The 24,231-nt window shown below is 41.7% G+C and overlaps 1 protein-coding gene and 1 non-coding gene across 2 annotated transcripts in view; one reads left to right on the forward strand and one right to left on the reverse strand.

Moving 5' to 3' along the window:
* Window positions 1-4,663: 4,663 nt before the first annotated feature.
* trnar-ccg lies at window positions 4,664-4,736 on the reverse strand. The gene has a single exon. It is a non-coding gene; the product is annotated as a tRNA-Arg (tRNA).
* Window positions 4,737-10,996: 6,260 nt separating this feature from the next.
* The window catches only part of LOC117526757 (importin subunit alpha-1-like), a 31,397-nt gene continuing 18,162 nt past the window's right edge, over window positions 10,997-24,231 (forward strand). Inside the window, exons 1-6 of the mRNA XM_034188837.1 lie at window positions 10,997-11,186; window positions 11,282-11,404; window positions 15,355-15,443; window positions 15,679-15,947; window positions 20,899-20,993; window positions 22,677-22,940. Of these exons, the coding sequence (XP_034044728.1) occupies window positions 11,121-11,186; window positions 11,282-11,404; window positions 15,355-15,443; window positions 15,679-15,947; window positions 20,899-20,993; window positions 22,677-22,940 (906 nt within the window). The 5' untranslated portion in view covers window positions 10,997-11,120. The remainder of the gene's footprint in view (window positions 11,187-11,281; window positions 11,405-15,354; window positions 15,444-15,678; window positions 15,948-20,898; window positions 20,994-22,676; window positions 22,941-24,231) is intronic.

Genomic DNA, 24,231 nt, shown 5'->3' on the forward strand with positions numbered 1-24,231 from the left:
ACCAGACACGCTGGTCTGAGTGTTTCAGAAACTGCTGATCTACTGGGATTTTCCACACACAACCATCTCTAAGATTTACAGAGAATGGCCCAAAAAAGAGAAGATATCCAGTGAGCAGCAGCTGTGTGGACAAAAATGCCTCGTTGATGTCATAGGTCAGAGGAGAACAGGTCGACTGGTTGAATGGGCAACTGCATGATGCTGTTGTGTGAATATGGACCAACATTTCTGAGGACTGTTTCCAATACCTTGTTGAATCTATGTCAGGAAGAATTAAGGCAGTTCTGAAGGCAAAAGGGGGTCCAACCCAGTACTATCAAGGTGTACCTAATAAAGTGGCCCATGAGTGTACATTAAGGGTGCTTTGTTTTATCATCTGGCTGAGGCTGGTGTGTTGAACATCAAAAAGTGTACTTATATTTAGTCTTAAAGTAGTCTATTAACTTGTGTTTAGAAGGGTGTATTCTTCAGCCAATGAAATTTTTATTCCCTCAAAATAATTTCTCTGCCTGTTGGTATCCTGGTGAGTATCAGGGCAGGAGAGGAGCCGGTCATCACACATACTATGTGCAGGGGCAGATCCAGGATTTTGTAAAGGGTGGAGGGGGGAGTGGATTTGCAAACAATGTCAGGGGAGTCTGGGGGATGCTGAAATTTTTGAATTTTTACACCAAAATACACCCCAGAGAAAAGAAACGTTATAACCTATTTTTTATTAATTTTAACTTGTACTGTACAGTCTAGAATGTGATACTATGACATTATGATGACAAATAACAGAGAACATTTGAAATGTTTGTGGCTAACAAAGTGAACACCTTTGCTACGTACATCTTGCTGAATCTTGGTCTGGTATCTAGCTGAGTCACTTGTTGCTGAATAGAGGGTTCGGAAACAGCATTCAGCAGGGATTTCTATTTTTTAGTCCATGACAACGACTAAAAAAGGACCACATCAGGATCTGCCCCTGATGTGGGCATGTATATCCGATGTTCTTAACATCAGTTAGTACACACACATATGGTGTGTACTGTTTTTTGCCTGCTATGTAGTACGCTGCTATCTATATTCAGAAGAATCACAGAGTCCAGACCAGCTCAGTGGGCGTGTCTCATACTGCATGCAGAACAGAGTTCTGTGACATATGTCGTAAAATTCTAAAACGAGCCATTTCAGCCCTAAAGTTTGATTACAATGGGAGAGTTTCGACATGCACAGTCATAGAATTACAGAACTTTGGGTTTATACCTCAGTGTTGTGTGGAGCAACTAGATTTCTAATGGAATCCAGTACCCTTGTATCCATTGTAGTTGATCTATGTTGTGTGGAACTATTTTCCTTCAGCCATCTTTGTTGGTCGTATGCACTATTTCCAGTTGGCGCGTAATATGAATTTGTCATCTACTCACAAAATAAAATGTTTTAAAGATGAATAATCTTGTTTAACATATCATTTTCGAAAAAATACAGTAATTTTCTGAGGTATAAAAACAAAACACCCCTTGTCTGGGGAGCAATATGAGCAGATCTAGTTTGTTGGGGATGGCAGAAGGGTCACCTGGCGAAGGTGATCCGTCCGCCATCCCCAACTCACTGGATCCGGTCACACTGCTCCCCAGACTCGGGATGTTTTGTTATTATATTTGACAAAAAACTACCAACCATATCCAACTGGAAAAGGATATGGTAAAGGATACTTCATCCATGTTGGCGCTTAGCCAGTACTTTTAACTTACCTGCTCTTCAATGAGTTAAGTAAATGTCAATCTTCATTGTCAACCTGGAATTGCTATAATAATAATATGAATGAATGAATGACTAATAATGTGAATGAATGACTAATAATAATAATAAGAATTATAATAATAACTAGGACTCCAAGCAGTCATATACTGGCCCTCGTGTCAACGCCACCGCCTCCCCAGGCCAGCGCAACCCCTTGTGACCAGATGTGGGCAGGTGCGTACCTGGGCAGAACTCATCAAACACTTCAGGTTTCAAGCAAATAAGACAATGCACGAAGGAGTTATAACAAGTTGATGGTTCATCCACTAAGGGGCGCTCAGAGCACAAACACAGGGGGCAGAGGACAAACACAGGGGACAGGTGTTTTCAGGGGCTGACCCTCATCAATCATGTGAAGTTTCAAGTTGACTGGACAAAGCATGAAGCACTTATCATGACTTTGATGTTCCATGGCAAAGGGTCAAAATGGTGGCGCCATAGCGGCCACATCCTTTGACATAGCATTTGATAACTTTTGATCAGTATAGTCTGTGGATGGTCTGAAAGAAATTTGAAGTGCATTGGACAAAATCCCTAGGAGGAGTTCGTTCAAATACAATGTGTGAAAATCATGTAAAAATGACAAGAAAATTCAAAATGGCAGACTTCCTGTTTGGAGTACACCAATGGTGCAAGAGACTTTTTTGTACGTCTATGCAAGTTACACATGTGTACCAATTTTCATCTCCCTACTCCAAAAAAAAAAAAAAAAAAAAAACCCTAAGAAGAGGGGTTTTTGAAATTTGCAAGGGGGCGCTATAGAGTAATTTTGTCCCGCCCATGAGCAATATCCCTATGACCTGTAAGAGGTTGTCATTCTTGACCCGTGTATCAATTTTCATGATGATATGACAAAAGGAAGAACGTAATTTCATGGCGAAGGGTTGATATCCGGCACGCCACCACATGGACACCATTAATCGTAGCTTCATGGCGATCATCTCCTATGTTCACCAACTTGTTGAGCATGTTTGAGAAGTGGAATGAAGTTGATGGGGTTAACTATATGACATTAGTACCTGTTTAAGTATAATGTTCCATGGCGAAGGATCAAAATGGCGGTGCCATAGTGGCCACGCCCTTTGACATAGAAAAAAGCTTTTGATAACTTTTGATCAGTATAGTCTGTGGATGATCTGAAAGAAATTTGTGTATTGGACAAAATCCCTAGGAGGAGTTCGTTCAAATACAACATGTGGAAATCAGACAAAAATGGCAAGAAAATTCAAAATGACTGACTTCCTGTTTAGAGTACACCAATGGTGCAAGAGACTTTTTTGTACATCTATGCAAGTTACACATGTGGACCAATTTTCATCTCCCTGCTGCAAAACAACCCTTATGGGGAGGGGTTTTTGAAAGATGCAAGGGGGTGCTATAGAAGCATTTTACCCCATCCATGGGCGACACCCCTATGACCTGTAAGAGGTTTTCATGCTTGATCGACCTGTGAATCAATTTTCATGATGATATGATCAAATTAAAGCCATCAAAAGGAAGAACATACTTTTATGGCGAAGGGGAAATATTTGACACACCGCCACATTGACGCAATTACTCATAGCCTCATGGCGATCGTCGCCTACATTAACCAACTTGTTCTGCATGTTTTAGAAGCAGCATGAAGTTGATGGGGTTAAACATGAGACATCAGTACCTATTAAACTATGAATAGGACATTTCCTGTTGCCACCAGAGGGTGCTGTGGGGGCGCTTCTAGGTGGGAAGTTAATATATACGGATGTTCATGGTCGAGCCCTCATCATGTCCAGCAAGTTTGAAGGATCTACGATGAAGTATGTGGGCGTGACAGCCATTCGAAGTGAAAGGCGTGCTCCTGAATGCTCGCCAAAGTTTGACAAACCCTAACAGCCTTGCCGTTTGACCTACAGAAATTCTTTTGATAAATTTTGATCAGCATGGGGGTCATGAAGATATGTACCAAATTTGAATGCGATTGGATGAAATCTCCAGGATGAGTTTGTTCAAATGTAAAAGGCGGAAACGACCAAAAATGGCAAAAGTTACCTCAAAACTGAAACTTAAAATCAAAATGGCCGACTTCCTGTCAACATTTCACCATGACATTAAGAGACTTTTTTGTGTGTCCCAGCATGGTAAATATGTGTACCGAATTTTGTGAGGCTATGACAAAACAAAACCCAATAGGGAGGGTTTTTTGAAAATTTGTAGGGGGCGCTATTTCGCCATTTTGCTGTGAGCATGTGCGCAAACCCCAAAATATCGAGTGTCGAATCCGGCTTGACGACTTTGCGAAGTTTGGCGAGTTTTTGAGCATGGGAAAAAGCCAAAATTGGGATTTGAAAAGTGTGAATAATAATAAAAATAACAATAAATAATAACGTTAATAATAAACAGCACAATTACAACAGAATCCGCGCAGGACTTTGTCCTATTCGGGCCCTAATAATGACTGATGATCATAGTAATATGTCCTGAGCCACCGTGTCCAGACTTCTGATACGTCAATGCCATCTGCAGGACTGGAGGACGAACTGCTTCCAGGCGGTTTCACACTTCACATAGACTCAAATATTTGTTATATTTGCAGAAAAATCTTTTATTCACGTTCACCTTTGTCCTACATTTTTAAATGTTATCCAGCTTCCCCCCCCACCAAATTTCACTGACAGTGTAATTTGGCAGACAACACACAGCTTTTGTGCAGTTGCTGTTGTTTTGAAACTATCTCAAAACCTTTTCACTTTCACTTTCGTTCAGTTCGGATATTTGTCAGAGGTCTGAAATTACTGCAGCTTCTACAACGTTCGATTTTAATACACAAATATTAGCTTCCCGTCTCCCATCACGGTTGCATTGAAAAGTGACCCTTTGAAAAATTAACACAGCTAAAATGCGACCCAGATGGGACTCGAACCCACAATCCCCAGCTCCGGAGGCTGATGCCTTATCCATTAGGCCACTGGGTCATCACAGTAAGTTGATGAAGACGATCGCCTATGAAACGATACACACAGAGTATGAGTGAGTGAAAGATCTATATTTTTTGTTTTAAGGACGAACGGGTTCGTTTTCGATGAGCAGAAGCATCATTTTCAGGAAATCTGCTCACAAGTGAAAACCAGCAGTATTCGTCCGACGATACAGCTGCATTTTCTCGCGATACTTGCAGCGGTTGCCTGTGACAACGTGCCTGCCTTTGAAGCGCTTAGCGTTTCATGGGCTACATTCAATGTCAAAACGTTTTCCAACAGTGATTTCTAATCGAGTCATTAGGGTGTGAACATAGACATTTTATACGTAGACGCCTCGTGGACTGCCGTATCAGCCGGCCGCCATCTTGGCTGGGTCCCTATTGCGCCCCCAGTGCATTTATTTGTACTGAGGAAGGTCTATCCCCAACTACAATAATCCGTCACTCCCCGAATTTTTACCCGATTTTCCCACGGTTTGGTTTGTTAGAAACAGCAGAGATTCAGTTATGATACAGGATACTGTCACACATTAAAAACACGTACTTTCCTGCTTAAAGACTTTGTCTTGTGCTCTTTAACAAAGACATATGGTATGGCATATAGAATAATGTATAAATTAATTTTATAATTTGGTAAAGAAACAAGTTTGGATTGTTCATTTGGATTTATTTCTCTCTCTGTCACACACACACACACACACACACGCACACACGCACACACACACACACACACACACACACACACACACACACACACACACACACACACACACACACACACACACACACACACACACACACACCACTTTAATTTCCTCTGCTTCGCTCAACTGGTTTTGTTATGAAAAAGACGCACATCCAAGATGTGTAAAACGTTGTGCTGGATCAAGGTGAAACAAATATTAAAGCAAAAATCCGCACAGCCTAAGCGCTCCAATGCAACAACAAACAACTTTTATTTGACACCCCCCAATAAAAAAATAAAATAAAATAATAATAATAATAGTTTTGTTTTTTGCATGGGAGTACTTAGGCTGTGCGGATTTTTACTTTGTTTGTTACAAAGATGAATTTTTTTTCAAGGCCAGGAAAAGTAAGCTCCAGGTCATTCCAGGGTCTTAAACTACCTTATTAGGCTTTTGACTGGGCTGGAGAACTAAATGCCTTGAAAAAGAACTTTGTTGCACAGCTTCTTGCGTGTGCTGGCACTCTGTAACTCCAGTGGAGTTAATTTTGTGATGTGGTGCAGCCTTAGTTTGTGAAATAAAGACACCACTCAATTCCAAAGAATTGCGAAACAAAAGCGCATAACAAGTGGATGGAAATGCGCACAAATGCACTCTTCCTTTATCAACGAAAATTAGCTTGAGTTGCGATACTAGTTGGATAGAAACAGAGTTACAGTTCCTGCTGTAATAACGTTATATAAGTACAGTTTGTTACCATGACATAATATTACAAATGGTAAAATAACCAAAATTATTGTTCAGTCTTATTTATGAAACGTAATCCCACGCGATCTGGTTTGTATACTGCGCCGATTATTGCAGTGACAAATTTGCTAACTCTCCAGTGACTCCGGTGCGAGCAGACCCAGCCAATATGGCGGCGGCTTCTTCTTCTTCTCCGTCTTCTTTTTCTTCTTCTTCTTTTTCTTCGTCTTCTTTTTCTTCTTCTTCTTCGTCTTCTTTTTCTTCTTCTTCTTTTTCTTCTTCTTCTTCGTCTTCTTTTTCTTCTTCTTCTTTTTCTTCGTCTTCTTTTTCTTCTTCTTCTTCGTCTTCTTTTTCTTCTTCTTCTTCTTCGTGTTTAATGGCGACTTCTATGGAGCATTACCGCCACCGAGTAGACTGCAATGTTGGTCAGGAGGCGAACATCCCCAAAACCAAATTACACACACAAAAAAAACAAACAAACAAAAAAAAACACACACACAGCAGTCGACTCATAGCCTGTGTAGTAATCCTGTATTCGTTATTGTTTATTTGATGAGGACAATGCACATTAATGAACACTGTACATTTTCATGCCTTAGTGTAAATATGCCAGTTTTAGCTAAAAGCTACTTTCCATCTGTAGTCCTCAGACACACAATAACAAACAATAATTACAATAAATAAAGTAAAACAAAACATGAGATTATGTACAGAGCCATTTTTAAGCTCATTTTTAAAAGCACTCGGGGTGGGACTGTCTCGTATCCTTGTTGGAAGGCTGTTCCAGTTTGTACAAACCTTCACAGAGATGGTGTTTTGTCCTGTGGCAGTTCGTCTGAGGGGCGCCTCACAGTCCCCTCTAGAAGCAGACTGAGTCCTGAGGTTAGGATCTCTATGTCTAATAAATTCCTCCAGAGGAGGTGGGGCTAGGCCATAGAGAGTTTTGTCAATGAGACAAGCACGCTTAAACATTCTAAAGTTGTTAAAACTTAAAAGATGGTATTTCTCCAGAATTTCACAGTAATGAGTGGAATATGGCTTTTTAGCAAACACTTTGACGGCTTTTTTATAAAGTTGCTTTAAAGGTTTTAGTACTATCATACCAGCAAATGACCATATTGTGCAGCATTATTCAATATGAGACAGGATCATACAATGAAGGTACAATCTAGCAGCATCAGTCGTAATACAAAGCCTGATTTGTTTAAAGTTTTGAAGGTTAAATTTTACAGTGTTGACAACTTTTATCACATGTTTTTTGAAGGAAAGATTAGAGTCCAAGATGATTCCAAGGTACTTGAAATGGGATACCATTTCAAGTACCTCTCCATCTATTGACACTTTGAGACTGTTCTCTACTGGCATTTTTGAACATGTCATACAAACTGTTTTAGTTGTGTTAAGCATCAGGCATTTGTCATCAAGCCAGTCTTGTACCTTGTTTAAAATATTGGTAAGTTTGTAAGATATTATATCAGTTGTAGAACCATAGGTGTAAATGATTGCATTGTCTGCATACATTTGAGTATTGCGATCACAGCATACCTCTGGAAGGTCATTTATGTATAATGAAAATAATAAGGGCCCCAGGACTGACCCCTGTGGGACACCTACAGGACAGCTATGAAAGGAGGATTTGACTCCATCAACTGTAACACATTGAGTTCTATTTAAAAGATACGACTCAAACCACTGAACTGCACCAGGTGAGAAATTAAAGTATGCAAGTTTATTAAGCAAAACTTTGTGATTGACGGTGTCAAATGCCTTTCTGAAGTCAAGAAACACTGCACCTACATAGGAATACTTATCCAATAAACACTTAACCTTTTCAGTTAACATACAATTGGCTGTTTCAGTTGAGTGTTGTGAGTGAAACCCAAACTGCATTTGATGTAGTGGTGTGAAGTCTTTATCAATATCTTCAGATATTCATAAAATTATTTGAAGCAGATCCCACCAGACCCTAGCTGAAGTATGTTCTGTAAGCTGATGACTACTTGTCTCTCCTGCAGCTGTAGTTGTCTATGCTGTTGGTACTTTCGACTCTGTACAAGAACATGTTCCACGGTCTCCTGATTGTCATCACAGCCGCAGGTTCCGTCAGCATGTTTATTAATCTTAGTAGTAACTTCCTACTTTTAAACTCTGATAAGACTGAAATGATGGTTCTCAGTCCAGCGAGACATCGGCATCAATTTGACCAGCTAGCACTCAGCCTGGGTTCGTGTGTCATACATCATACGGATAAAGTGAGGAACCTCGAGGTAACTTTTGATCCCACGTTGTCCTTTGACCTCGATATTAGGGATATTACCAGGACTGCTTTTTTCCATCTGCGACATATAGCGAGGATTCACCCCATCCTGTCTATGGCTGATGGTGAGACCCTGATTCATGCTTGTGTTTCTTCTAGATTGGATTATGGTAATGTCCTATTTTTTGGGTTACTGCAGTCCAGCATTAGGGGTCTCCAGCTGGTTCATAATGCTGCTGCCAGACTTTTGACACGAAGCAGAAGGTTTGAACATATTACACCTATTCTTGTTGTGTGGGCCGCCAGAAGAGGAGGTACTGCTGGCCCACCACCAGTGGGCGCCCTGCCTGAAGTGCGGGCTTCAGGCACGAGAGGGCGCTGCCGCCATGGACACAGCCGGGGGTGGCAGCTGTCACTCATTACCTCTTGACAGCTGTCACCCATCTACTCTACAGCATCTCACTCCATAAAGACCAGACGTCATCTCCACCTCGTTGCCGAGATATCATACTTCAATGGAGGTAACTTTCTCTGCCTGTAGTAATTGATTCTAAGAGCTATTGTTTTGCAGCTGTCAACCAGAGGACCGGCGTGGGTCGCGACTGTTTCGTCCTACGTCCGTCAGATAAGTGGTTAAACAGACGCTGCACAAGTGTGTGTTAGAGGTGGAGGTGGCATTCCCACCGTTGTTGTTACTGGGTGTACACACACCCACACTTGACTGTCTTTGTTCTTCGCCAGCAGTACCAGATCCGACAGTCGGGGACGGTGATCACCTGGGAATTCGGGACTTGGCAGCTCCAGTATTCACCAGGTTCGGTGGCGGCGGAAATCGTGTGGTTCCGGCTCTTCTCAGGACAGACGTCTTCTATCCTCGAGCCTGCCCACACGTCACCTTTGTGGATTGACTGTTATCATATTCTGAGATTGTCTGTGTATTTCGTTGTGCACATTCACAACATTAAATGGTTACTTTTTGGCTCATCTATTGACCGTTCATTTGCGCCCCCTGTTGTGGGTCCGTGTCACTACACTTTCACAACAATTCTGGCATCTTTGCACTGGCTTCCTGTCTCTGTAAGAGAAGATTTTAAGGTCTTGCTGCTAACCTATAAAATTGTTCATAGACTGGCGCCTTCTTACCTGGCCTATTTGGTGAAACCCTACGTACCAGCTCGGATTTTGCGGTCGCAGGATGTGGGACTATTGTGTGTTCCTAGGGTGAAGAAGACGTCAGCGGGTCAAAAAGGCTTCTCTTATTGTGCACCTGTTCGATGGAACAGCCTCCTTGTGACTGTGAGGCAGTCAGATTCTGTGGACATTTTTAAGTCGAGACTAAAAATGTATTTTTATTCCCTTTCTTATGAATAGCTTTTATTTTTTTCTATCTGTTTTATTCTTTTACTTGTGTCTTTTAATTATGTATTTGAATCTTTTAATTTACTCACTCATTTTGATTTTGAACTGTTTTGTGTGAGGTGCCTTGATGCAACTTTTGTTGGGTTTGTGATTTGGCACGTTATAAATTGAATTAATTAAATTAAGGTTTGATGCTGCAATTATGGAGTGCACAGTGCTGCATATACGTGTAAAGGGTGTGAGACGCACAAATGAGCAGCTGAGATACAGAGAGAAGCAAGAAAGCTGGTACAAAAAGAGACACCGTGGTATCACCAATAATGCTTGAATAGAGTCGGGATATCAGATTTCTCAGAAATCAAGAGGAGACAGCGGAGGCCTAGACAAGTATTTCAGTGGTTAATGTGAAATTCCTGGCAGAAGTGATAAACTGTTCAGTCTAATCATCGAGCAGAACAGAGCAGAAAAATACTTGATTTGGGGGAAATAAAAGTAGAGGAAATAAATTAGATTTTTACAGCAGGAACAATACACAGTCATGTTCAAATTGGCAGGAATTTAAGAAATTTATTGAAGACAGGAATGATAAATCAAATGTAGCAGATCAGCTGGCAAAAGCAGCTCTGAAATCAGAAATACAGATGACCATTCCACTTAGTAAATCTGAAGTCAAAACGATCATCAAGCAGAAATGAACAAAGCATGGCAAAAGCAGTGGGACTGGGCATCTAAGGGTTGGCTTTTACATAAAATTCAGGGACAGGATGTATCAAAGAGACAGGAGAAGAAGTAACCACACAACATACTCATGAATGGAAAACATGAAACTGGTCAGTGTTTGAGATGCAGCAGAAGGGAGACTGTTGAACACGTGTTACTGGAGTGACACAACAGACAAAGGATTCTATTAGACGATGTCAGAACACTCGGACAGACCAGTTTAACACTTCGGGGATTACTTTCTTTTTCTACATTTACACCACCTGCTTGGACTCGCATATTTAAAGGGAACAGCATTATTCAATAGAATATAGTACGGTGTATCCCCCCAACCTTCTTTTTTTTTTTCTTCAGACTCCATTAATGCGCCACATCCAAACAGTTCGTGGCGGTAATGCGCTGTGTCGGTTTGCAAACCGCCAATAAACTCGGTAGAAGAAGAAGCATCACATAGAAGAAGAAGAAGCAGCAGCAGTCTCGGCGCGTCGGTAGGCTGACGTCATAAGAGTAAACAGACACCGAGCAGCAAAGTTGACTCACAGGATAATATCATAACTCTATGGGTCAAAGGTAAACTGTCAACCGACGGGGAAATAGTCAACGGGAAGAAATGTCGTCTGGCGATGGAACCGGAGCTCGACTCCAGCAGTTCAAAAACAAGGGCAAAGATTTCCGTGTAAGAGCCGCCTGTGTGTTTGCTGCTAGCATAAGGGCATGTTTGTGTGCGAAGCTGCTTTCTGACTTGTGGCGGTTCCGAACGGGCTCCTGCAGGGGCTGAGGCGGACCAGGGCGGAGGTCAGCATGGAGCTCCGCAAAGCAAAGAGAGATGCCCGGATTTCCCTGACGAGGGGAAACATCCACAGCCTTCTGGACGAGCAGGAGCCACACTTACAGGTTAATAAGAGTCCGCAGGTTTGGCTTGATACAGACGGTTGCCCAGTTCCGGATCACCTTTTTTAAAGTCCCGCTATACGGAGCCATAATGCAACTGAATGTCCTTTATTGTGTATTGTTGTATTGGGTATTTGGATGTTATTTAGCTGAAAAAGTCTGGGTGGAGTAGCGCTTCTACTTAAAGTGTGAAGCCACATTGTGTGTGGCGCAAACATTTGCCAGAAACGGATCACTTTTGCCAGTTCCGGATCACGACACTCTGCGTCACTTTGGGGTCATTCCTGGCATCTGGCTGGAGCCCTTCTAATGCAGAATGATACACACTGTGCCCGAGAATGTGTTTTGAACACAAAATGATAGAAATAATACTTATTAAATGAGAATTTACTTCGTTTCGAAAAGCGCCGTTATACGTTTTTACGAGCAAAAAATGAAGTGTGGAGGTGAGATTTCCCCCGAATTAAAAAGTAAAAGCCCCCACATTCATGTCCATTCGTGATGTTGAGATGATCCCCAAAATACACAAGGCTCACAACTACAGACATGAGGCTGCTGCTTCAAGTGATCCGGTACTGGCAAATTTTTGCGTCGGAGATAAATGTGCGCAGCAGTTAAACAGCAAGACATAACACACACTGACATTTTCTACCCAAGTAAGTAAGTATTTTCCCACTCTAGAACCAAAAACACCGAACGGCTAACTCACCTTTGCTACGTTTTAGAGATCGTTACTTTAAAACTTGTAGGAATGAGTGAGTCAGAAAAAGTGCGCACACTGCAGACACTGGGATGTTTTTATTCCTCTGCTGATCACAAGGATGGCTGGATCCGGTCAAGTTTGTGGTCGTTTGTAGACAAAACATCAATCTTTCTATTGTACCAAGTATTAGCTTATTCGTGCTGATTACGAGAAATGGCGGCACAAAAACTACAGCAGTGATCCGGAACTGGCAATGATCCGGAACTGGGCAAGTGACTGTAGTACACTGTTACACTGGGCATTTACCTATAGCCTACAATAAAAATACGAGTATAGTTGTACATGATATTAACGCCAAGATATGCAAATATAGCACAAAAAGTCAAAACATGTCAGGGAAAGATTTTCTTAAAAAGACCTGAAATTTCAACTGCACTTTCATGGGAGAGTCGGTCATAAATTTGACCTTTTTTTTTTTTTTTTTTTTTTTTTCTTTGTATGAAAATCTTTTTTGTCACTTGTTGATGGGACTATAAGTCTCGTGACATTGATTTTTTTTTTTTTTTGTCCCATTGGATAGAAAAGTAATCCATTGTGTGGTTAAGTAATTTTTCATGCGGTTTGGTTCTGTTCACTGTTTATTTTGGTTCCATAGGTTTCTCTCCACTGAACCACTGCTACTTTTTTTGTACAAGAAATGCCTCCATGATATGAGGATGCTATAGAATGTGGACTTTGCTTGTTGTGTACACATGCAGAAGAAATGTAGGTACGTTTTTACCTGTGAAATTTTCAATAAGGGTCCATTTAGTTGTCATATAAAACACATATAAAGTGGCTGTGCCTACATACCCATATTGATAATATAAAATTCTGTCCATACGTAACCATATTAATTAACTCATAGGGTGATGCTTAGTGTTTGGGCTATGGTTAGGGTTTATCCAATAGCCATCATACATGGCATGTATGATAATTTTATACTTTGATCCATTGTGTGTAAAATGCTGTGGCATAAGATTACAAGAATTGTCTGGTCCAGACAGATTATCATAGTGCCATTTTGTGTTTCTGAAGGATTGATGTAAATCAAAGACATTTTCAGTGATTACCAGATGTTCTACTTGTCATTATATGCACATTGAAATAACTGAAAGAGCAGGGGAACCAAATCGCATTTCAATTTGATGTGAAATTTTTTGGGTTTCAAATGAACTTTTAATAAAATTTGAAATTAAGCATATTATGCAAAAATAAGATTATACTACCGTGTTGCCTGTGGGGATTAATGGGCTCGAGACTGGGTAGTGTTTATAAAATAGGTAGCTGACATTTTTCAAGGGTGGTTATAAATTATGCAGAGTTTCTTGAATGAGTCGAGTCCAGAATGTTTTTAGAACCTTCGACCTTAGACCTCAACAGATTTCAGAAGAACTCATCCCTTTAATTTCCTGTTAATTATATAATTTTTTAATGTTAATTTCCTGTCTTAAAGTATTTGTTATGTGTCGGACGCAGGACGGAGAACCGACCAGCGTTTGAAGGACCCAGTATGAAATAAGCAGAGCACGGTACAAAGGATAACAAAATTTAATGACATAACAGTGACGTGCAAAATACAAACAAATAAGTGCGCGGTCTGGCGTGGTGGAATGCCGGTGTGCTCCCAGCAGCACTAACGGTCCAGAGCCAGAAACAGTTCGGACCCAAGGACCCCGCCGACACCCCCCAGGTGGCCGCGACAAGCCGAGTCTGTGAAAGAAGAAACCATCATGTGAGTCCACACTCCACACACAGAGAGACCACTCAAAGGTGTACATAAACAGCAAACACTTCCTGGCTTAATCACTAATCAGCTTCCCACCCTGCAGGCATGGAACACCCAGTTCACATTCTTCACTGCAGTGGAAGCTGAATAAACGACTAACATAACAGCTCAATATAATAAGGTGTGAGGGACACCACATTTACTGACTGTACTAATGTTAGTCACAAAACCTAAAGTACCTCAGGAAGTGTGCTGACGAGCGTGAGACCTCACCCCCTCCTCTTTCACAGACCATGGCATCAAACCTGGACGGTCTCTGCATCCATGATGATGAGATGGCTCTCAAGACGATGATCTCACCCGTCTGGTCACAAGGTCGAGTCTCTGGCAAATACACACTGTGTACTCCAGCCTTAAATGCAACCATGCCCCAATCCATAGAGATGCACCACAGCTGTGAGTCCTGACGAGCTGCACATGATCAGCCTCAGGTGATCAGGGTGAGGTCCTGATAACTCAGCCACACAGCCACTCAGTCCTAAACGCGTGCCACTTGGAAGGAAAAACAAAAGACAGAACAGAAGACAGAAACAAAAGGCAGCCAGGCACCCCCAGCCATACAACAGTATTTATGAATTGTTTAGGTTCTTGTTATGATATACACATTATTATTACTATTATTATTATTAATATTATTATTATTATCATCATCATCATTATTATTATTATAATCATTTTATTTTATTCTTACTTCTATTTTGTCATTTGATTTTTAAATGGACCACAGTGGAAATAAGTTTTTCACTTTCTTGTCATCCATGTATTTTTAACATATTTACAATTATATTATGTACTTACATTGAACTTACTAAAAAAATAATGCATGCACGCACTCACGCTTTTAATATAAAGATGATTTATGGTCCCCTGTTGGAATAGCATGTTAGTTCAGAATGTAATTTGCAACATTGACTAATATCTGTAGTTTCTCCAAAAAATTTAGTTCTATCAAAGTTCTATTTTTGCAGTGTTCATCCTTGACCCAAAATACATAAGCATACCAAATGGCAAATGTCAGCTCTCCACAGTTTTTCCGTGATCAAAGTTATACACATGCAAACACGAGAGCTTTTTGTCTTTTCCGCATTCTGCTGCAAGCAAGTGCTTCTATTTTTAGATATGCGCAAACAGAGATGGTGGCGGGTGGCGGAAGACATCAAACACAGTACACTTTTTGCTCATGGTACTGGCATATAGTAGGGGTATATAGTATGGCCACATACGTAGATCATGTAGTCATGGTTACTGAAGACTGCAGCAGTTGGACAAACTACAACAAGAAATTTGATGAGCGAATTGTTTGAAATATCACATAATTGAAAGGATAAATGAAGCTTTGCTTTCAGTGATTCTGAACAAGAAAACAGTCACGTGAAGAGATAATGCCATCAGCTTTGTTAATTTTGTATTTTGTTTCGACAGTCTTTTCAGCACTGGACTGTGGAGGACATTGTCAGAGGTGTAAATAGCCAGACTCTTGATTGTCAGTTGCAGGCCACGCATGCAGCCAGGTAAAGTTGTTTGGAGAATCATAAATTTAACGTACCAGTATACTAGTAGATTGTCCATTCTGTGCTTGTTACAAACTTGGAATTTTTTCTGTTTATATGCAGTCTAGTCAATGGTGCTCATGTCTTTATTTTGAAATGAAAATGCTGCAGTTTTGCATCATCTTTCCAAGTGGTTGAACTTGATTTTTAACTCCCTTTATTGATTGCCCACTTTTGTGTTTTCCCTGATGTGCAGGAGGCTCCTTTGCGTTAAAATGCACATACCTGTTGATGCCATCATTGCAGCTGGACTCATCCCAAAGTTTGTCTGTTTTCTTGCACTGTTTGAATGCCCTTCAATTCAACTTGAGGCAGCACTAGCCTTGACTGAGATTACTGCAGGCAGCTCTCCACACACATCTGCAGTCATACAAGAAGGAGCCATACCTGCCTTCATCAGCTTGGCAGCATCACCACATGATGTCCTCAGGGACCAGGCACTTTTTGCCCTTGGCAGTATTGCAGGTGATGAGGCTGGCAGTACACACATCAATTCTGATTTGATCGATAGATGTCTTTGTGTTGTGCGTCTGTCTGTCTGTCCTAAAATTGAAACATTCACCATATTTACTTGGAGTTTTATGACCGGTGTGACCTTTGGTCCTATGGGTATTGGAACCAACACAGATGCAACATTGCAAATGGGTAAAAAAAACAAAAAAACAACTCATTTGCTTTTTTTATTGTGTGGAACATGTGAAGATTATTGGTGGTGGTACAAATACAGATCATAAGCGCTAGGCTGCTATGGCCAAACACTCCATATGTGTTGAGGCAGTGATTTCTATGCTACACATTTTAGTCAGTAGAACTGCTGTTTGCTAGTCTAGTTTTCTTACAGAAGTGTAATATACGAGGTCTGTTAGAAAAGTATCGGACCTTTTTATTTTTTCAACAACCATATGGATTTGAATCACGTGTGATTGTATCAGCCAAGCTTGAACCTTCGTGCGCATGCGTGAGTTTTTTCACGCCTGTCGGTTGCGTCATTCGCCTGTGAGCAGGCTTTGTGTGAGCAGTGGTCCACCCCTCTCGTCGGATTTTTATTGCGAATAAATGTCTGAACGATTTGGAGCTTTGCTGCATCAAATTTTTCCAGAAACTGTGAGAGACCTCCAGGTGGACACCATTCGGAAAATTCAGATGGCTTTCAGGGATGATTTTATGGGGATTACACAGATTAAGGAGTGCTCCAGCCGGTTTAAAGACCGCCCACAGCTTCTGAGAGCGCTCCGAGCGCCGATCGACAGGCTGAATGAAGCAGATCATTTCCAACGTGAAGGCTTTGTTGATCCAGGACGTCGTCTGACTTACACAAAAATGGCAGGAGACATGGACATCAGCACTTTTTTGGAACATTCCACTGTTACAGGAGTTTTTTTCATGGAAAGAGAAGCGGAGGGATGCGCCACCATGCCGCTCATGGCGCGGCACAAAACCACCTCCGTGTTGGTCTCACAGGATGGCTTTCAGATGGCTTTCAGACGGCTTCCGGTGACTTTTCAGTCGTGTGACTATCCGAGAAATTGTGCATGAGCTGGACATGCCCCAACATGTCCTGTGAGGCTTCATCACGGCGTTGCTTTGCGCCATGCGGCTCCACCCGCGACGCGCGGAATTCCTCCGCTCCTCTTTCCATGAAAAAAAACCTGTAACAGTGGAATGTGCTGTTCATTTCCTAACTGGATGCTGTGTTGATCCGGGACGTCGTCTGACTAGCACAGAAATTACGGAAGACGTGGACATCAGCACTTTTTCGGCACATTGAGACAGACGTGCCGAGGAATTCCGCACGTCGCGACGGAGCTGCATGGCGCAAAGCAACGCCGTGATGAAGCCTCACAGGACATGTTGTGGCATGTCCGGCTCATGCACAATTTCTCGGATAGTCACACGACTGAAAAGCCACCGAAAGCCATCTGAAAGCCGTCCTGTGAGACCAACACGGAGGTGGTTTTGTGCCGCGCCATGAGCGGCACGGTGGCGCATCCTTCCGCTTCTCTTTCGATGAAAAAAAACTCCTGTAACAGTGGAATGTGCTGAAAGAGTACTGATGTCCACGTCTTCTGCCTTTTTTTTGGAAGTCAGACGACGTCCACGATCAACAAAGCCTTCACGTTGGAAATGATCTGGTTGATTCAGCGGGGTTTGAGCCTGTCGATCGGCGCTCGGAGCGCGGCGCGCTCTCAGCAGCTGTGGGCGGTCTTTAAACCGGCTGGAGCACTCCTTAATCGGTGTAATCCCCATAAAATCGTCCCTGAAAGCCATCTGAATTTTCCGAATAGTTACCACCTGGAGGTCTCTCACAGTTTCTGGAAAAATTTGATGCAGCAAAGCTCCAAATCGTTCAGACATTTATTCGCAATAAAAATCCAACGAGAGGGGTGGACCACTGCTCACACAAAGCCTGCTCATAGGCGAATGATGCAACCGACAGGCGTGAAAAAACTCACGCATGCGCATGAAGGTTCAAGCTCGGCTGATGCAATCACACTTGATTCAAATCCATATGGCTTTTGAAAAAAATAAAAAGGTCAGATACTTTTCTAACAGACCTCGTACATCCACAAACCAACATTCTTCTATATGTCTTCATGTATACATGGCGGATTTGTTATCAATACACTGCTGTGAAATATTTTTGCGATACATTATTAATACAGTTGTGGTCGGGAGTTTACGTACACTCATCATGGTCATGATTTTCATGGTAATTTTGGGCTTTTAATGATGTCTTTAAATTGTTCTTTTGCCCGAGTGGAATGATTGTAGAACATACATCATTACTGACTCTAAAAAGAGAGAACTGGGTGCACAAGTTTGAACTATGGATACAGCATACAGTAGTGTTCAGAATAATAGTAGTGCTGTGTGACTAAAAACATTAATCCAGGTTTTGAGTATATTTCTTATTGTTACATGGGAAACAAGGTACCCGTAGATGCAGTAGATTCTCACAAATCCAACAAGACCAAGCATTCATGATATGCACACTCTTAAGGCTATGAAATTGGGCTATTAGTAAAAAAAAAGTAGAAAAGGGGGTGTTCACAATAATAGTAGCATCTGCTGTTGACGCTACAAACTCAAAGCTGTTATGTTCAAACTGCTTTTTTAGCAATCCTGTGAATCACTAAACTAGTATTTAGTTGTATAACCACAGTTTTTCATGATTTCTTCACATCTGCGAGGCATTAATTTTGTTGGTTTGGAACCAAGATTTTGCTTGGTTACTAGTGTGCTTGGGGTCATTGTCTTGTTGAAACACCCATTTCAAGGGCATGTCCTCTTCAGCATAAGGCAACATGACCTCTTCAAGTATTTTTACATATCCAAACTGATCCATGATACCTGATATGCAATATATAGGCCCAACACCATAGTAGGAGAAACATGTCCATATCATGATGCTTGCACCACCATGCTTCACTGTCTTCACTGTGAACTGTGGCTTGAATTCAGAGTTTGGGGGTCGTCTCACAAACTGTCTGCAGCCCTTGGACCCAAAACGAATAATTTTACTCTCATCAGTCCACAAAATATTCCTCCATTTCTCTTTAGGCCAGTTAATGTGCTCTTTGGCAAATTGTAACCTCTTCTGCACATGTCTTTTATTTAACAGAGGGACTTTGTGGGGGATTCTTGCAAACAAATTAGCTTCACACAGCACCGGCGCGGCGCGTCGCCACAGGAGAAACACCTCCGAACATGTCCAACTGTTAAACAGTTTCTCAGATACTCACTCTACTGAAAGCCATCAAAAGCCGCCTGGTTTTTACAAATGTTATCAACACGGAGGTGTCTTTCCTGTGGCGGCGCGCCGCGCCGGCTGCCTGCCGACACGCCAATCCGGTCGCACGTCTTTCATTACAAAATCTCCTTTAAACAGTGGAATGTCCGGATAAACTGCTGATGCCGACCTCTTCTGAAAGTTCTCTGTTCTCTCACGACGTCCTGGGTCAACAGAGGCTTAAATTTGGAGGTTTTCAGCTCAAAACAGGCTGACGACGGCGCCTCGGAGCGCGGTGCGATGTCCCGCTCCGTGGGAAGTCCTTAAAGTGACAGTAACACTCCATAATCTCTCATCAGCCGTTAAAATTTTCACAGAAAACCAGCTGAATTTCTCGAATGGTGTCCGCTTCGATCTGCCTCACAGGTTCTGAAAAAATTTTGATAAAGCAAAGCGCCAGTCTCTCAGCAAGTTGTTAGACAAAGGAATTCCGACGGGAGGGGTGGACCACTCCTCACTCAAAGCCTGCCCACAGGCGAATGACGTAACCGACAGGCGTGAAAAAACTCACGCATGTGCACGAGGGTTCAAGGTTGGCTGATGTAATCGCACGTGATTCAAATCCATGTAGTTTTTGAAAAAAATAAGAAGGTACGTTACTTTTCTCACAGACCTCGTATATTTTCCAACTTATTCCCACTGATGAAACTTCTCCTCATTTTCTGCCTGAAAGCTTATTAGGGGTCGAGTGTGTTCAGGGCTCCTGTTTGTTTACTAAATACACACACGTTACAAACCTTGAAATCCAACAGCAGGGGTTGACATTATGCAAAGATTTATGAACATACAAATTAACATGCTGATCCTTTATCATGATTTTCTCCGTTGTGATATATAAAAGTGTTTTATCGTAGCGTTCATGTGTATATGCATTATAACGCCTCAGCGCACGAGCGATGTTACGATATTCTTCAGAACGACAATATACGCAACATGCATCCAGCAGCATACATGTTGCTGTCATAGACAACTGCCTGTAAAGTTTTTTGGCAAGTTATAACTTCCTAAACAGCGTAATTTGTAATGTATGCGGCTGTTTCGGCGCCATGTTTGTTTTTTCGGAGAGAGCAGTAAGCTTCTTCTACCCCTCAAACTGAGTGTGCATCCAGATTCACTCCAAACGGAGGGGTTTGTAGCTCTTCGCCTTCCCCTCCGCCTCGCTACTAAAAGAGAATTGAGACACCCCTCTGTCTCTCGTGCCCGCGCAAAATGGAGGGGAAGGGGTAAGGGGAAGGGCCAAGGGGTAGAATTGAGACTCAGCCTGAATTCATGGAAAAACGAAATTTGTTTTCCCCTGGTAATGCAGTAATTACCAATACCAATGAGGGATACCAATGTGGTGAGATGTTTTAAATATTGCATTTTTTGTTCTGAAGCAATTTAATTTGATTCATTTTCATTTGACATTTTCATTTTTGCCATCACTGGCTTTATCTTGATATAACGAGGAAACCTATTTGTGCATGAAAAGGGGCATTAAAATGATTGTAATCGTGGTTCTTCTCAGCTTCCATAAGTAGGGCAGTCAGTTTCTGTCTACTTTTTACTTTTTGTTTTGTGGAACAGTTTTTAGTACAGTTTTGCCACTAATGAATCAAAAATAATTTATTTATCTCCAAAATGTAGGTAGTGGATCCACCTACAGGGACCTGATCATCAAGCACGGTGGTCTTCATCCAATCCTAGCTCTGCTGGAAACACCCAACCTTTCTGTGTTTTCTGTGAGTTTCCATCGATTAAAAAACTATTGTACTTCTGTGTTTTGAGATACCTTATTGTGTAATAATGACATTCGGTAGTAAAGCTGTAATATGTTGAAGTTCTACTGTCAAACCGTCTAAATCTTGTTAAGATAGGGTGCTGTTTACACGTGGCATCAAACTGTATCTTGATTTGGATTTCTGTGTAGCACCTTGGGGTGACTTATTTTGTGAATTGGCACTATATAAATAGACTGAATTGGTAACCAAGGTCACCTCACTAAGTCAGCCACATGTTTGATGTTTTGATTATAGTTGTGGCCACCACAGTGACAAGTGTCAGAAACCTTGTGTATGCGGTATCTTGACGAAGACTTCATATATGCACGTGAAATGTGGTATATAAGGTCACCTTCATAAAACCAGATGTTTGACAATGGATGGATTTCAATTTGAACTTCAGCCACAAGGGGGCAGAAGATCTGAAACATAGTGTGAGAACTCCACAAGGTATTCATGGATCATGAACTAACTTGTTACTGAGGATTATGCGTTGCTTGACTAAGACCTTGCACAAATTCAAAGCTGGGCCTGGAGACACAGGTTAGGGTAAGTATTGCCTGTGTTTATTTTTTTATAATGTTTGTTTATTTCTGTGTTTTGCCACTGGGAAATTAAAAATGCCCTGTCATTAATGAATAGCCACCCGAAGGACTGCAGTCATTTTCCACTGCATCTTCAAGTCCTACACATCTTTGGAAATGGCACAATCATGAACAGACTTGGATTGTGCAAATATTTGCTCATTTTGAAATGGATGCCTGCAACACGTTTCAAAAAACTGGGACAGTGGTATGTTTACCACTGTGTTATGTCACCTTTCCTTTTAACAACACTCAATAAGCGTTTGGGAACTGAGGACACTAATTGTTGAAACTTTGTAGGTGGAATTCTTTCCCATTCTTGTTTGATGTACTACAGCAAACATTGTTCTTAAACTGTTGGACTATTTTTTCACGGAGTTGTTCACAAAGTGGTGATCCTTGCCCCATCTTTGCTTGTGAAAAGCTGAGCCTTTTGGGGATCATGACACTCACCTGTTTCCAATTAACCTGTTCACCCATGGAGTGTTCCAAATAGGTGTTCTTTGAGCATTCATCAACTTTCCCAGTCTTTTGTTGCCCCTGTCCCAGCTTTTTTGAAAGAGGCGCTTATCACTGGATTCCCTATCAAGAAGCAAATAGGTCTGTGGCTCTCCTGGACTAGATGCCACTCCACCACACGTTGCTTCTACAGCCAAGGGTGGTACCCTTTTACAGCTGGGTGGACTGGGACAATGCAGATGAAGTGTGTTGTCCAAGAACAGAGAAAGGTAGCATGAGTGGGATTCAAACCAAGGGGACAGTATTGGCAGGCCAGCTCCTCATCCTCTAAGATACATTCTGTACTATTTTATTTAAGACCAGACTTGTTTATTTTTCTTGACAAAAGTGTTTGCTGCATATAAGTCATTCAGGCACTGTCAAAAATTAGACAGCGGTGATAATTTCTTTTGTTTTTGATATGATACATTGATTGGACAGTACAAGATTTTGTTCACAGATTTCTTGAAAGCTGAAGTTATTGTGTATAGAGGTGTTTTTCTTTTTAGAGAGCTGTTGATCTTGAAGTTCAAAAATAACAGTTGACATCTTGTTCCCACAGTCTACCTACCTGCGTATCATCACCTGGACGTTGTGCAACCTGTGTCGCAACATTGACTCCGAGCCTCCTTTGGCGTTGGTGCAACACCTGCTCCCGGCCCTGCTGCGCCTTCTGTACTATGACGACAGAGAGGTTTTGGCAGACACCTGCTGTACCTTCTCCTACCTGACAGAAGGCTCCAATAAGAGGATAGAGGTGGTACTGCAGGCTGGGCCCGTGCCTCGATTGGTGCAGCTCCTCACCTGTGGAGATCTGACTATCGTGGTATGTGGTGTTCAGTTTTATTATGTGAAACCACAAAGTTTAAAGGGAGTGGTTGTGTTATGGTTTCAGAGAATATGTTGCATTTGTTTTCCTCATCCATTGTGTAAAAACACAAGCTTTGGACCAGTTATTGCACCGGTAAATCTACTATATTATGTTTTTTTCTGAATCACATACATTGGTGTCACACAGATAAGGAGCAGGTGTTGGACTCTGTGAGTGCCCCAAGTAGGTAAATGTTTGTGAAGGCTCCCTCTATCGATCTATCAATCGATGGGGGGGTGGGGGGTAGGTGGGTAGAGATATATAAATAGAGATGGGTAGAGATATGGCAAATGGACTGCATTTATATAATCGCTTTTCCATCTGCATCAGACGCTCAAAACGCTTTACAATAACGCCTCACATTCACCCCGACATCAGGGTGCAGCCATACAAGGCGCTCACTACAAGGCAATAGGGGATTAAAGACCTTGCCCGAGGGCCCTTAGTGGTTTTTACAGTCAGGCCATTTACCATATAGAGATAGGTGGAGATAGGTAGAGAGCGATATAGAGGTAGGTAGAGAGACAGAGATAGGCAGTGGTAAAGATATAGAGATAGGTAGAGATATAGAGATAGGCAGAGATGTAGAGACAGATAGTGATAGGTGGAGATATAGGGATAGGTGGAGATAAAGAGATAGGTAGAGATAGATAAAGATATAGAGATATACAGTGAGGAAAATAAGTATTTGAACACCCTGTGATTTTGCAAGTTCTCCCACTTAGAAACCATGGAGGGGTCTGAAATTTTCGTCTTAGGTGCATGTCCACTGTGAGAGACATAATCAAAAAAAAAAAAAAAATCCGGAAATCACAATGTATGATTTTTTTTTTTTTTTTTTTTATAATTTATTTGCATGTTACTGCTGCAAATAAGTATTTGAACACCTGCCAATCTGCAAAAAGTCTGGCCCTCAAAGACCTGTTAGTCCGCCTCTAAAAAGTCCACCTCCACTCCACTTATTATTCCAAATTAGAAGCACCTATTTGAGGTCGTTAGCTGCCAGTCTCCAGACCTAAACCCAATAGAAAATCTTTGGAGGGAGCTCAAACTGTCAGAGACAGCCCAGTAACCTGGCTGATCTAGAGAAGATCTGTGTGGAGGAATGGGCCAAAATCCCTGCTGCAGTGTGTGCAAACCTGGTGAAAAACTACAGGAAACGTTTGACCTCTGTAATTGCAAACAAAGGCTACTGTACCAAATATTAACATTGATTTTCACAGGTGTTGAAATACTTATTTGCAGC

Source organism: Thalassophryne amazonica, chromosome 15 (assembly GCF_902500255.1).
Source record: "Thalassophryne amazonica chromosome 15, fThaAma1.1, whole genome shotgun sequence".
NCBI classification, from domain to species: Eukaryota; Metazoa; Chordata; class Actinopteri; order Batrachoidiformes; family Batrachoididae; genus Thalassophryne; species Thalassophryne amazonica.